The sequence below is a fragment of the Pelodiscus sinensis genome, chromosome 8 (assembly GCF_049634645.1).
Source record: "Pelodiscus sinensis isolate JC-2024 chromosome 8, ASM4963464v1, whole genome shotgun sequence".
NCBI classification, from domain to species: Eukaryota; Metazoa; Chordata; order Testudines; family Trionychidae; genus Pelodiscus; species Pelodiscus sinensis.
In genome coordinates, this window is record NC_134718.1 from 53,171,318 (window position 1) to 53,186,629 (window position 15,312).

The 15,312-nt window shown below is 42.1% G+C and overlaps 1 protein-coding gene across 3 annotated transcripts in view; it reads left to right on the top strand.

Moving 5' to 3' along the window:
- Positions 1 to 9,486, top strand: part of UROS (uroporphyrinogen III synthase) — a 46,764-nt gene extending 37,278 nt beyond the window's left edge. For 2 of the 3 annotated variants that reach the window (XM_075935289.1, XM_075935290.1), the window contains exons 9-10: positions 1,991 to 2,089; positions 9,000 to 9,486. In XM_075935289.1, the coding sequence (XP_075791404.1) occupies positions 1,991 to 2,089; positions 9,000 to 9,125 (225 nt within the window). In that variant the 3' untranslated portion in view covers positions 9,126 to 9,486. The remainder of the gene's footprint in view (positions 1 to 1,990; positions 2,090 to 8,999) is intronic. The other variant, XM_075935291.1, reaches the window with a different exon arrangement.
- The last annotated feature ends 5,826 nt before the right edge of the window (positions 9,487 to 15,312 follow it).

Sequence of the window (15,312 nt, forward strand, 5' to 3'; positions counted from 1 at the left end):
GTTTCCAGATGAATATTAAAGTTATAATTCTCAAATTATATGGCTTCCCCAGGTCATAAATGTGAGTAAGTAGCAGCCAGGTCATCTTGTAATTTTATATCTTTGTTATGGAATTCATTGCTTGTTGTCATTCAAGGCAAAGCAAATACAATGTTTATTATAAGCTTCTAGTTCTTATGTTTTGATATTTCTATTGTGGTTAACTATACAGTGCCCTGCATAAATATAGGCTGGTGGTGAGAGGGGTGAATCTATCTTAAAGTGTATAAATGCACTTGGGCACTGATGCCTAATTTTAGGCTCTCTGCCTTTTACTGGAGTTCATAACCCTAAGTTAGGTATCCAGGCTTCCTGTGCAATGAATGGGGAGAGTCAGATACCTATTAAGGAATTCACCAAAGCCAGCATGCTGAGTGGGGATCTGCCTAAGTTTAGTAAGCAATGCTGTAAAAGGTAAGTCTTAAGCCCCACCCTCAAAGGGAGTTAGGTTTCTAACTTTGCTCAGGATTCACAGCTGTGAACTTTCCTCTCAAATTAGGCACCCTTCCATATGAAAAATATAGGAGGTAGTATTTTCCTTACAGCAGTAGTCCAGTAGTCATATCTTCCAGGAGAGTGCCCTAAACACTGGGCTGTAGATACTCTTGGTGAGTCTCTCTCTCTCCTGTTGAAGCAATTACATTTTGTTGGGTGTGAGAAACTGAGTGGCTGAGAGAGTTTAGGATGAAGAGGGAGAATATGCAGGGTGGGAGGGACCCAGAATATATCCAGAACTGAGACATGTCTGCGGAGAAAGTTAGGAGAGTAGTGTGTGGAGGTTTCCTGTTTTTCAGGAGTAAGAGAATATAAAGAATGCCCCATCTGGTTCATTAATATAGAAAACATCTTGGTCCCCATTAAGGATGTTAAGAGGTGGGTAATTGGTAATCATGTAGTCGATTCAATTTGCATTGACCACACAATTAGTCGATAAGGGAAGGTGCTTCCCTGCTGTGGCTCTCCAGTTTAAATGTAGTAAGAGCCAGGCATACAGGCAGCCCTGCTCTGACTACATTTAAATTGCAGAGCCGCAGCAGGGGTAGTTCCTGGACCCGATGCAACCCGGGACTGAGCTGGGCTTACTCAGTCTTGACTCGTGCCGGGTCCAGCAGTCCCAGTGGGGACCTGGGACCCCCTCCCATGGACAGGAGCTGCTGCCAGAGCAGGCATCCCTGCCTATCCCTCCTCCCCCACACACACTGCTGCTTCTCATGGGGAAGGGATTCTTGCTCTGGCAGCAGCTCCTGTCCATGGGAGGGAGCAAGTGGCACCATGGAGACAGTGCTGTGGGAAGCCGGCTCCCCCCAGAACTGGCTTCTGCTCCCCCTTCCCCTTACTGCCTCTGATATAGAGGCAGCATGGGGCGGGGGGAAAGCAAGTACAGCCGCTCTCCAAGTTACGAATGAGTTACGGACCAACACTCGGTCCGTAACTCCAACTGTTCGTAACTCGGATCCCATAGAGTTACATGGCAACCGTGCTGTTCGAAAGCGCGAATCGCCGTTTGTAACTCGGATCCTCATTTACGACCGCTTTGGTCGTAAGTGCGGATGGTCGTAAGTGGAGGTGGCCAAAAGCCGGGGAGCGGCTATAGTCAGAGTACCCTATAAGCCTAGGCTTATCGGGTAGTCAATTAATCGACTACTCTTTACATCCTTAGTCCAAATCCTTACTCTTTACATCCTTAGCACCAAAGAACACTCAATTTTCACATGACCTTGGAAAATGGATGGTAGAAAAAACAACACCACACACACACATGAAATTCAGTTGGTCCCTTGTGTAGCGCAGGCTAGGCACCATAATAAATCCCTCTATAAATCCCTCCTGTTAGCTGACTTGAGCACTTTTCGGTTGACAACACGGTATCTATACGGAGACTGCTAAGGAGATTGATATGAGTCAAGAGAAACATGTTCCAACCTGTTGTTCCGTCTTTACTTTTATACAGGGTATTCCAGAAAGCATCACATTTTTTAGTCCATCTGGTGTCAGATTTTGTCTTCAGCACATTCAGAAGTTTTCTGGTGATTTTATTAATCAAATTAAGGTAAAGTATCCAATAAGTATCCGATCGAGCTAAATTTAGCTAGATACATAAATCTAGCTAGAAACATAAAGGTTAAAAAGATGACATTCTACAAATATATTAGAAGCAAGAAGACGACCAAGGACAGGATAGGCCAATTGCTCAGTGAAGAGGAGGAAACTTAGAAATGACAGAGGTGCTTAATGACTTCTATATTTTGGTTTTCACCAAGAAGTTTAATGGTGATGGGATGCCTAATATAGTGAATTCTAGTGGAAATGGGGTAGGTTTAGAAGTTAAACTTAAAAGAAAAACAAGTTAAAATTACTTAGAAAAGTTAGTTGTCTTCAAATCACCAGGGGCTGATGAAATGCATCCGAGAATACTCAAAGAGCTGATAGAGGAGGCCTTTAGCTGTCATCTTTGAAAAAAACATGGAAGTCGAGGGAGATTCCAGAAGACTGGAAAAGGGCAAATATAGTGCCCATCTATAAAAAGGGAAATAAGAACAATCCAGAAAACTACAAACCAGGCAGTTTAACATCTGTGCCAGGGAAGATAATGGAGCAAGTAATTAAGGAATTCATCTGCAAACATCAGGAAGAAAATAAGATGACAGGTAACAGCCAGCATGGATGTGTAAAGAACAAATCATGTCAAACCAATCTGATAGCTTTCTTTGATACGATATCAAGTCTTGTGGATAAGGGAGAAGTGGTGGACGTATACTTCAGTAAGGCATTTGACACTGTCTTGCATGACCTTCTTATCAATAAACTAGGGAAACCCAATCTAGATAGTACTACTATAAGTTGGGTGCATAACTGGCTGAATAACTGTTCTTAGAGAGTAGTTAACAACTGTCCATGATCATGCTGGAAGGGCATAACAAGTGGGGTTCCACAGGGGTCTGTTTGGGGACAGATTCTGTTGAATATCTTCCTCAACAATTTAGATGGTGGCATAGACAGTTCGATTATTAAGTTTGCAGATGATACCAAGCTCTGGTGAATAGGGTCATAATTCAAAATGATCTGGACAAACTGAGAAATGGTGCAAAGTAAATAGGACAAATGCCAAGTACCCCACTTAGGAAAGAACAATCCATTCCACAAATACAGAATGAGAAGTGACGGTCTAGGTTGGAGTACTGCTGAAAAGGATCTAGGGGGTCATAGCGGACCACAGGCTAAATATGAATCAACAGTGTGACACTGTTGCAAAAAAAACCAAAATATGATTCTGGCATGCATTAGCAGGAGTGTTGTGAGCAAGATTCAATAGTCATTCTTCTACTCTGTACTGATTAGGCCTTAGTTGGAGTACTGTGTCCAGTTCTGGGTACAGTTCAAGAAAGATGTGGAGAAATTGGAGAAGGTCCAGAGAAGAGCAACAAGAATGATTGAAGGCCTAGAAAACATGACCTATGAGGAAAGACTGAAATAATTGGGCTTGCTTAGTTTAGAAAAGAGAAGACTGAGAGGGGAAATGATAGCAGTGTTCAAGTATCTAAAAGGGTGTTACAAGGAGGAGGGAGAAAAAATGTTCTCCTTGGCCTCTGATGATAGGACAAGAAGCATTGGGCTTAAATTGCAGCAAGGGAGGTTTAGGTTGGACATTAGGAAAAACTTCCTTATTGTCAGGGTGGTTAAACACTGGAATAGAAGACCTAGGGAGGTTGTGGAATCTCCATCACTGAACATATTTAAGAGCAGTTTGGATAGACATCTATCAGGGATGATCTAGACAGTGGTTGGTCCTTTTGTGAGGGCGCTGGACTGGACTTTAGTAAGGCAACTTGAGGTCCCTTCCAGTTCTAGTATTCTATGATTCTAAGTGTTAAAACATAGTGAAGAGGAATGTGGTCTATTTGTTTGATCAAGAGATGGGGAATCAGACCATTTAAATTGTTTTCCTTAGTACCACTAAGTTACTCTTGTACAAGTCATCAGGGTTTTCTGCTTAGCTGTCTGCTTACTGGCCATTGTAAAGGACTTTGAGTTTTTCAACTGTGTGTGACTAATTAGTTCAAAGATGTATTTCTTTTATTTTTTAATTAAATGTCTTAGATGACTAGTGCTAGTTAAAATAGCTACCTCTTTCTTTCATAAATCACCTGTTGACATCTGTTTTTATAAGGTATTAGAAATGAGTAATTCATTAGACTTTTAATTTTTGATTTCTTCGGTTTGAAAATTCTTACTACCACAGCGCTTTAACTAGATGATAATGAATATGATCAGTTTTTGAAACTATTTTTTTAATTAAAAGTTCTACCCTCACATTTATTCATTTAAGATCATCTGTAGCCAGTCAGAGCTCACTGAGAGGCTGTTCCCCATCTGGGTCAGTGAGCAGCCACTCCACTTACATCCACTGGCCCCCGGTAGTCCTGGGACTCGGGCCTATGATCAGCCCAGTTCAGTGGTTAACAAGCCAGTCTAGGTATTTAGGAGCCCAGGCCTTGGTTCTGGGCAGGGTGATAAAACAAACAGTCTATACAGTTAGCAGTTCACACTAGCAGTCAGATCTCCTTGTTCAGGAGGAGATCCGGCAAACACAGGCGTTTGGCCTGAAGTGATGGAGAGGAGTAGACTGTCGCCCAGGGACTAGGTATCAGAGGAGGATGCAGGCCCAACCACTCTACTGCGTCCCAGCCCAGAGCCCCAACAACAGCAGAGCTGTCTGACCTGTCCAGACCAGTCCTCTGCCTCCCAGCCCAGATCACAGGGCAGGCATCTGACAGCTGGTCCCTGACTGAACTCCTGGCCTGACTTCACCTTCTGGTCAGATGAAGGGTTGGGGTCAGGCTCACAATGGGGCTTTTCCTGCTCCGGGTCAGTGAGCTGCCACTCCACCTCACTACTTATCACACAAATTAAACTAATATGCTGGGAAACAGAGGTACCTTGTTAAAGTATCAATTAGGTGGTTGGTACCTTCAAAAATTCAAATGGTCACAAGCTGCAGCTGTTATGGAGATGGTTCTCCATCTTGTGGACAGGTAGAAATGAGGTTCAATTTACCACAAATACAAAGCTTCTTCTGTTTGAATTTGAGCAGTGTCTCTGTGGTAATCTGTTTTCAAATGAATCATTTATTATTCAGGATTATGTCCTTAGTTGAGAAACAGGGCCGCGTACTTTTCTGGACCACTTTCTGATACAATGTGAAAGATATTTGAGCTGATGGGAAATTTCTCTTCAATTCCCCACATTCTCATATAGTTCTTTCTCTTGTGGCAGAAGAAATGTCTTCCTACAGGAGTTTGAAATCACACTAGAAATGACGTGTAAAATTCAGATCAGAATATGAACTTTTCCATAATTTCACTCTTCAAATTAGGGACCAGCGAAAGAGGTTGGATTTGTAGCAGTGATTCTCAAATTTTTTGGCCTGTGACCCACCTGGCTCAATGCAAACCTTTCCACAGCCCACCAGTTGCTAATGGAAACTCGCCGTTAATTATATAATAATGCCCGAGCCATTTTGCTAGAGCTGTAGCTAGGGAGACTGTTTTAATTTAACCAGTAAGAAAAGAAATATTAAATAGATTAAATACTTTAACTTTCTCATGTTAGTTTATCCTGGCTTCACATGAGGCCACTTCAGGCCTGACTAAGGACGGTGTACAGGCTGTATATAGTACCATATAAACAAATGCCTTACCACGCCAAGCAAAATAAAAACAACTCACGTGGTAGATACAACATCACAATGTGTGCAAATGGGTCTCTTTCCAGCAGCTCCCTGCAACACTGACAATCACTATGAATGCCCCGTTAATAAGTTGGAGAGCCCATTTGGGCAAGCATATCGTCCAAACCCAGTGGGACAAGGAGGAGACCAACAGACATATCAACTTGCTCGAACTCAGGGCAGTACGCAATGCTTACATACATTTCCTCCCACTGATTCAGAACAAAAAAATACAAATACTTACAGAGAATGTCACCACAATGTATTATATCAATCGACACGGGGGGGGGGGGAGGACCCCGATCTTACCAGCTCGGCCAGGAAGCGGTCCAGTTGTGGAAATAGTGCATTCCACAAAACATAAGCCTGATCGCAACCTGCCTCCCAGGCAAAGACAGCATCCTGGCAGACAGCCTCAGCAGAAACTTCCACAGAATCACGAGTGGGAAATCAACCCCACAATGCTGAAGCACCTATTTCAGAAGTGGGGATTCCCAGTGGAGGACCTATTTGCCAGCCATGAAAACACACAGTTCCCATACTACTGCTCCAGAGTGGGCATAGGCCCCCGCTTGTTTGGAGATGCATTCAGCATAAAATGGGAAGTACCCCTCCTATATGCATTTCGACCTTTTCCACTTATTCAATACAACATCCTGAAAATCAAACAGAACAGAGCCAAAGTCATACTCAGAGCTGCAAGTTGGCCCAGACAGATGTGGTATCCTTACCTGTTGCAGATGATTGCCTTCTTCCAGTCTGGTCCCTGCTCACACAACAGAAGTAGCAGATCCACCATTCAGCCGTCTATACACTCTGTCTTCATGTGTGGATGATAGTTGTCTGACTCCTGTGGAAACGGAGTAACCCAACACAGTATAGCAAATCCTGATGAGCTCCTGCAGACCTGCAACCAGGAAAATATACAAACAAAAATGGAACCATTTTACTGTGAGGTGCTCAAAACAGAAATGCATTCCAATGGAGGCCAGAGTTTCACATATACTTAGTTACCTATTACACCTACATTAAACTAGACTGTCACTGAGGCTATGTCTAGACTGCAAGCCCCTTTCGAAAAAGCCTTTCAAAAAAGAGCATCTATACTACAACCAGTACTTTTGAAAAAGCAAGCCACTTTTTCAAAAGAGCGCACCCAGGCAGTCTGGATGCTCTCTTTTGAAAAAGCAGAGTTTGCATTACATAGCGCCTTTTTTCAAAAGAGCACTTTTGAAAAAGGCGTTCTTCCTTGTAAACGAGGTTTTCTGCGGTCAAAAAAACCTGCCACATTCTTTCGATTTACTTTCCAAAGAATGCAGCAGCAGTCTAGACACAGGGGGAGTTTTTTGTGAAAAAAGGCCACTTAAAAAACAAAACAAAACCTGTAGTCCAGACACACCCTTAGCTCCATTAAGGTACATGTCACTGTCCTCACGACTCTACATCCTCCTCTACAGGGTCACTCCTCTTTTACTCACCCTTCCATTGAAAGGTTCCTCCGGGACTTACACAATATTTTCCCACCAAGAAAAGCGTCAATTCCCATGTGGACTTTAACCTTGTACTTAGGGTGCTAATAGGCAAGCCCTTCGAACCAAAAGCTACCTGTTCCCTTCTACATCCATCATTGAAGGTTGCCTTTTTGGTTGCAATTACCTCCGCAAGAAGGGTGGGTGAGTTAGGGGCAAACCCCCCATATACAATATTTCATAAGGACAGAGTGGTCCTACATACTCATCCAAAATTTCTCCCAAAAGGTCTTACCTCATTCCACTGTAATTAATCCATTTATTTACTGTGAAAGGAGGGCCCTCGATAAGTCTTTACTGTTGCCAGACTTGCAGTGCAGACTAACAATCATACCTTGTGAAACTTGACCATGAAAATAAAGCCTTTTACTTTATTATGTTTGACAACCTTTGTGATATCTTTCACAGAGTTACATGGTGATATTTACATATAGCAAAAAGTAAGGGGGATGGGAATTCATAATATTTATGTAGGCTAAAAGCATCAGTAGGCTGTATCTGGGAATCAGGAGCAGTTTGTGGATTGAGTTGAACAGCAGGAAAGTAAGGACTTGATCATCATTTTTATGTAGCACAGCAGTTGCTGAGAATTACTACAGAGTTTCCAGGGACTGTGGAAATAAATCACCAACCAACTGAAATTATTAATTTAAAAAGCAGTTGAATGGTGATGCAAACAGTTCTTTCAATATCTCATGTGCTTTATAGTTTTGAATATAGCATCATATTTCTTATTATGGCATGAAGAACAAGAGAGACATTAGATCAACCATAGGTGCTACTGTTCTTGGAGTTAATAACTACAAAATTAATTACAGTTTCTGGGCTTTGCATTTAAGGAAGTACAAATTCTCTTATGTGTAATAATCTTAAACTCTGTCCTTCCTGTTAAATTTTTAAATTATTCTTTGGATTTAGTGAAAATTATATTAAAGCTGATGCTGGCAGTTTCTGATCATATACTTTAGGTGAATGACTGACATGATGATTCCAGTATATTCCATAATATAGAGTAACATGAACTTGCTCAAAAAGGCCACATAATTTTCTCTCTAGCAAAGTTGTCAGCATTGTGGAATGTATGCACAAGGCGAGTTACTCACATATAGTAGGATTTTAGGATTCTTACATCCCTCATGAGTATATTAGCCGTGTCCTCCTTTCCTATTATTGACCGATACTCACTTGTTGCGTCTTACTAGTAAGCTAAGAACCTGCAACAGAATCGCCTAACGTGAATTACAGTGTTACGAGCTTTGCAGAAACTTTTTGCCTCAGAAGGAGGTTTTGGTCTGACTTCCCTAATCCATTTCCTCGTTTGGGTAGAATTAGATTTTCTCATGATTATGATGAGCCAAGAAGAGTGCCTGCTTGAATTGGCAATGACAAGGCGGATGCATGTTAGAATCTATCTTCCTTGAGCAAGAAAACAATAGGATTTTTAAGATACTTGGACCAGTGAACTAAGCCATAAGCTTTACTTAGTCATTACAAAGCAGCTAAATTGATGCATTACTTTAATATAGAAAACCCTCAGCCCCAAACAGCCTTTACAGTTACGTTCCCAAGTTGGATATGTTCATTAAGTTTGATCAGAGGCAGGACAGGATGATAGAAGATACTGAAGTAATGTAGCAAGAGCTTATGCTAACACCACATCTGATTATATTAGATACAAGTATAAATATTATTTGTCATTTCAGTTTGCTGCTATCGGTCCAACAACAGCAGAAGCAATAGAAGTTGAAGGAATCCCAGTGAGCTGCACTGCAGAGAACCCTACTCCCCAAGACCTCGCTGCTGGACTCAAAAAAGCCCTTCACCTATAGAATTGCCGTTTATTGAGAAGCACCACGTGTTGCTATAATCCTCCTCCAGAAATCTAAGGCAATTCATCACTGTTTAACAGGGATATTAATTTTGATTTTTTTGTTAAAAAACAAACAAACAAACAAGCGCTTTCCCTTATCATTCAATACTTCCTTGACCATCAGTCTGCTTAACATCACTGTGTGGTGGGAGTGGAAAAGACAGATTAATCGATTCAGATCAACTTTATGGCTAATACACATACACAAAACCACATTGCTCTTTAGCTTCAATATCGTATTGTTTGTGAGTATGTGTTGGGGCTTAAAGAGATTATGGTAAATAATTATAGTTACAATAAAAAGTCTATTGTAAAAGTTGTTTTAGAACTCTGTTCCCTATTTACTTCAATAAGCACATATATTTGCTTAGATAATGGTTATAGAGCGTGGTACTAAAATATTAAGAAGCTTTTTATTTACAAAGCTTGTATCAGTCATGGACCTTAACATTACAGAACAACACATAAATGTCTCATTTGCTGAAGGCTTCTATTGGTTTAAGTCAAAATGAACTGAATGAAGTTATTTAAACAAGAAATTCCTTGCCCAAGATAGTAGTTTAAAATCAGATTCTAATTCTGCTCTGCTGCTCACCTTGAAATTGTATATTTGGGTGTCGGACTCCAGCCCAGTTATCATATAGGAGTCCAGAGTGGCTCAGTAACTTAGGCTGAGATAGAATTGCAGTATAAGAGCTGTGGGAATTTGTATCTGTTTTTGCCTGTGTGTATTGAAAATCCTGACAGTGTGCAATCTTTAATTACTCTGCTCAAGAATAATGGTCAATACTGGTAGCAGAACTTCAACATAAAAATCTGCTAAAACTCTCTGGTGCTGCTGTGTTCACTGAATGTAGCTGCAAGTCTGTATATAGACATGTCCCAAAGGAAAAATGAAAGAGAATGAATAGAAAACAATTGTTGACATTCTCTCTCCCAGTTTTCTTTAGCATGATTGAGTGTATGCTAAGCCCAACTGTATAGTGTTCAGATTCAACTATCATTTTATCATGCCATAGAAAATATGCAGCTCGTGCCTTCACTCAAAAATAAAACCATTGCTGGCGGAGGATTTGGAAATCTGCTTAGGTTCCGTGCAATATACCACTCGGAAAGCTTTGAACTTTCAGCAGGTTCATGGTCTGAAATATGTCAGACACCTGAGAGCAGATTTATATGACAGTTACAGTTCGAGGGGAGGGGAGGCAGAAAAATGAACTGGAAACAGAGAGACGAGCATAAGTGTTTCTCATGGTTACTTTTATATCTGAACAGCATGGCTGTGTCTAGACTGGCAAGTTTTTCCGCAAAAGCAGCTGCTTTTGCGGAAAAACTTGCCAGCTGTCTACACTGGCCGCTTGAATTTCTGCAAGAACACTGACTTCCTACTGTCTGAAATCAGTGCTTCTTGCGATAAAAATACTATGCTCCTCCCGTTCGGGCAAAAGTCCTTTTGCACAAAAGGGCCAGTGTGGACAGCTCAGATTTGTTTTGCGCAAAAAAGCCCCGATTGTGAAAATGGCGATCGGGGCTTTCTTGCGCAAAAGTGCGTCTAGACTGGCACGGACGCTTTTCTGCAAAAGCACTTTTTGCGGAGAAGCGTCCGTGCCAATCTAGACGCACTTTTCCACAAATGCTTTTAACGGAAAACTTTTCTGTTAAAAGCATTTGTGGAAAATCATGCCAGTCTAGATGCAGCCCATTAGTATAAGGTGAATCCAATTATTTACCTATTACTAAATTTAGACGTTTCTGATACACACCAATATCTATAAATCCCATATAAGTAACATATTTAGTGCACAATCTGGTATAAAAAAAGTGGAGAAAGTATAGTCCAGAAACATCCATTACTTGCTGGTAAACAGGAAATATTGACTGATTCACTAGAAGTTGCAATCTGTATACTGTATTTATTAATATTACTGTGCAGTGTGTTGCAGGATCTTTTAAAGACTATGAATAAAACCCAAACAGGTTCTGTTCTTAAAGAACTTACACTCTGAAGACAACAAGCACCTAATGATTTACCAAATAGCCCTTTTAGTGTCTATTGGCAAGTAACTTAAAACTCAGTTACACCACCTGCAAGAAAACTCCAAGGATGTGGTGACAGGGATGTAAAGGAAGTTTGTCCCCAGTTATTCTGTTAGGGAGTTTTCTCTCCTGATTGTTCAAGACCCAGAGTTGGCCTCCAAGCCCTGTGGTCACAGGAAATCAGCAGGACCCTAAGGGTCATCAACATGGAGGCCCTTGTATGAGTTATGTAGCCTTGATATCACTTAGGGCTGCTGCAATCAGCAGCCACTTAGGTTCCCAACACTGGAGGGGGAGCATCATGGAAAGATAATAATATGGGGCTAAATACTCTTGCTCTTTGCAGGACTAGTAAGGGTACATGCGTACTCCTCCTAGTTCCTGGGATTCCCTGACACAGTTGTAATGGTGTTTGTAATAGAGTGACAATGGTGCCTAAAACAAGGAACTCTTGAGTAGTCTGGATCTTCATGGAGGGTTTGTTTGAGCAACTCACTGATTAACACTGTTATGGAAGCTCTGTGGACCCAGCCAGGCCAGCACTTAGTTAAGCTTCTGTGCAATTTCAGAGAGTTGCCGCTGGGTAGGCTCCAGTACCCTGGCTGGGACCATGTAAACAAATTGTTGATAACCTCAACACCCACAATGAAGCACAGACCAGTCTGTTTATTCTGTCCCGCCCAGGAGCTACAATCTATGGCCCTTTAGCCTCCTGGCTGGGATAGGCAGTGGGAGAATCAGCTGAGTAGGGGGCAGGGCAGCTCGTAATTCCTGAGCCTTTGGGCTGGGACTGAGCATAGACAGCAGCCACACCTAGTGGTCCATTGGGTGTGGTAGGATAAGCTGGCCTCTAGCCTCCCACTCTACCAGGTTCAGTTCTGACTCAGGCCCTATGAAGCCAGGACTTTCCTGCTAAAGGGTTAGGCAGCAAATTCTACCACCTCCCACTGGGTCACTTCCTACCACAAGTTGCATTCCAGGCATCTCCTCAGCTGGTAGCAGTCTGGTGTCCCCGTTAGCTCCCGTAGTTGGTGAGTCAGCCACAGTGTGATCTGGGTACATGGGCTCTGCAGCACTTCTGCTACCTTTGGAGGAGCTTCCAATCCTTGTCCTTCCTCCTCCACAGCTAGGCCTGACTGAGCTGGGCTGCCTCATTTTATCTGCCTCTTCCAGGTAGAGCATACACATTAGGGAAAAGGGGTGTGGCCTCCCTACAATGATTGATCCAACTCCATTGACTGAGTGCAGGGATAGTACACCCTGCCACAAGCATACTTCAGGTTGCTGAAAAGTATTTTATACATCTTTATTTGAAGGCTTATTGGCAGCCACACTGACAGACTGTTTCGAGTCAGTAACATGCCACTAGCAGGATACACTCAGATGTACATTAAGGACCTCGGTCAATGGATCTCCACTACAGGAAACAGGACAGCATCAGATGGATTAGCTTGTCTTCCAGCAGATTGTGCTGGCTTACAAGGCCCAGCTATGGTTACTCTAAGAAACTATTCCTCAGGTGAGATCTTAGTGATGGATCTATTGTTACTGAACCCTATTCTGCCCAGGTAAGAGGAAATCACACCTTTTTGTCTCCATAAGAACCACCATGCATTAAGATGAAACACTTCAGGTATTTTTTTTTAACTTTCTTGTTTATTCAAAGGGCTCGATCCAGTCAGACTTGCCTTTACAGCTTCTAGGGATAAGACACACCTCACATCACGTCCTGTCTGCCACAGCCACAAAACCTAATTCAACGGTGAACTCAGTCTCCAGGCTGTACGAGTGCTGGAAAAAATTACCACTCTCTTTTCCAAAGCTCTCACTGAATTACCAGACTTGACAGGTGCACTGTTGGATGTGAAATTAAATGATAGGAATCTAATATATGGCAGGTGCTTCTCAGACAGTGCTAACATTCCTATATTGAGGATAAGGTTCTGGACTATTAATTAACAACAATGGCATATTTACTGTGACATTTGGAAATGCTGAGGCTACATGTTCCCTACAGCTTGGCTCTGTATGGGATGGAATATGTGTGGTTCATTTACTAGCTACCTCTCCTTGCTAGGGATGTCTAATATCAATTAATTGAAGTGTCAAGTAACCTCATGAATTCTTATCGGTTAGTCAACTATTCTATAGTCCCCAGGGGCAGGGCTGACAGCCAGTGTGTTCTGGCCTCACTCCTAAGGAGCCCTCTCCTACTCCACACTGCTGCCTCTGATATAAAGGAAGCAGCACGGGGTGCCAGACAAGACTTGGTCTGTAAGGGAGCCAGTTTAAAAATCAGCTCCCCTCATGGATTGGCTGCCTGGCACCCTGTGCTACTGCTTCTGATGAAGAGGCAGTAATGCGGGGGTGGCAGCAGCCCTTATATAGAGGGTGGGGTCTGAGTTCTTAGATCTGGCATGCTCTTGGTTGCCTGCCCACCCGCCCAGCTCATAATACACTTTAAATGCAGAGCTGCAGTGGGGGTAGGTCCCGGACCTGGCACAAGCCAGGCTGTTGGTCAACCTGCTGTTCACCAACCTGAGGGGGGTGAAAGGGAATACATATAGTCTTTTGCTTATCAGTTAATCGACTACACTATTCCTACTCCTTGCAGCCTTGCTGCAGTGTCTCTTTACCCCAGAGGCTGCTGGGTCCATGTTAAAGAATCAGTCTGCAAGAGACTGTACTTCACAAACATTAAATTGTACTCAGAACACTTTCTGAGCAGTATGGCAGTATTATTATACCTAGCTCACAGGGGGGTACTTAAGGGCAGAGGCTAATGACTTAGCATCGCAGAGGAATTGGCATTAATGGGAATAGACTCCCTCTTAGGTTTTTATGAGAGAGAAAAAGGCAAGAGATAAAGGGAAAAAATTGAAGTCAATGGAGACTCTGACACCTGTGCTCAAGCCACTAATACCCATTTTCTTCCCTGTCATGCCCTTACTATTGTAATCCTGTCCAGCTTGTTACAATTCCTCTACTGCACAGAGGCTTCCTTAAGTATTGATGCCTTCCCACCTCCCTCCAGCCCCGCACTCAATTGAAGACTGCTGGAAGCCACCTAGAAATAAGGGGTTACTAATTTAATTGAAATGACAAAAATATGGACCCATAAATTAGAATCAGTTGGCATACTGAATGATCCCCCTTACCATCACTTGAGTAATGTCATAATGAGGCCACATCGCAGTAACCTGGTCTAAAAAGCAAAAGTAACCTAACCAGATCAACAGCTATTGTTAGAAACAAAGGGAAATAAAGATACAGGCAATTCTTAAAGACATGGAGCAATGCAGTTGTAGGGTTACAGGCCTGGTGCTTTGCTGAGTTCCCTTCTTTTCTCCATGGCCAAAGAATGGCTGGTACACACTTGTGAAAGCCCCCAAAACCTGCTGAACAAATGGGCTTGCTCCTGTGATGACTGACATATAGTGACGCTTGAGTTTGGGCGTTCTAAGATGCAACTTGTGTGCGCAACGTCTGATTTTGCACTACCATTTAGAGAATTTCTAAGCAATGTCAGACAATTTCTTCTTGTTTGAAGTGAATATGGAGTAGACAAACAAATAGTAAAGGGAGGTGCTGTCCAACACTAATACCACAAGTACACAGATTGCAGGGAATCAAGATTAATGACAAATGAATGTGTGTGTGTGATTTAACTTGTGTTACTTCAAATAAAAAGGAGAGAGAGAGACGGCTTCAAATTCTATTTTGATTCAAGCGAATCAAGAACATAGTATCTGTTCATCAAAATAAAATCTTGCATCTAAGAATGTCTCAAATAAGATGACAAATAGTTACTGTACATATGTACTTATAATACTTCTAACTATTACAGCAAGATTAGTAAAAACAAAACCTATAGATCTCATGCTTCTGAATGTCCCATTGACATTCTGGGAGAGGTAGATTCATGTTTTAAGTGCCAACATATTGACATGGGACTCAGATTGGAAATCTGAAAATCAGACCTAAGTTAATTAGCGCATGTGCTCAGCATATATAAAAATGAGGCCCATGTTTTTTAACCTGTTTTCAATGCATCTGGGCAGTTTATGTCAAAAAGATTCAGGAATCAAAAAGTTTCAGACTCAGATATG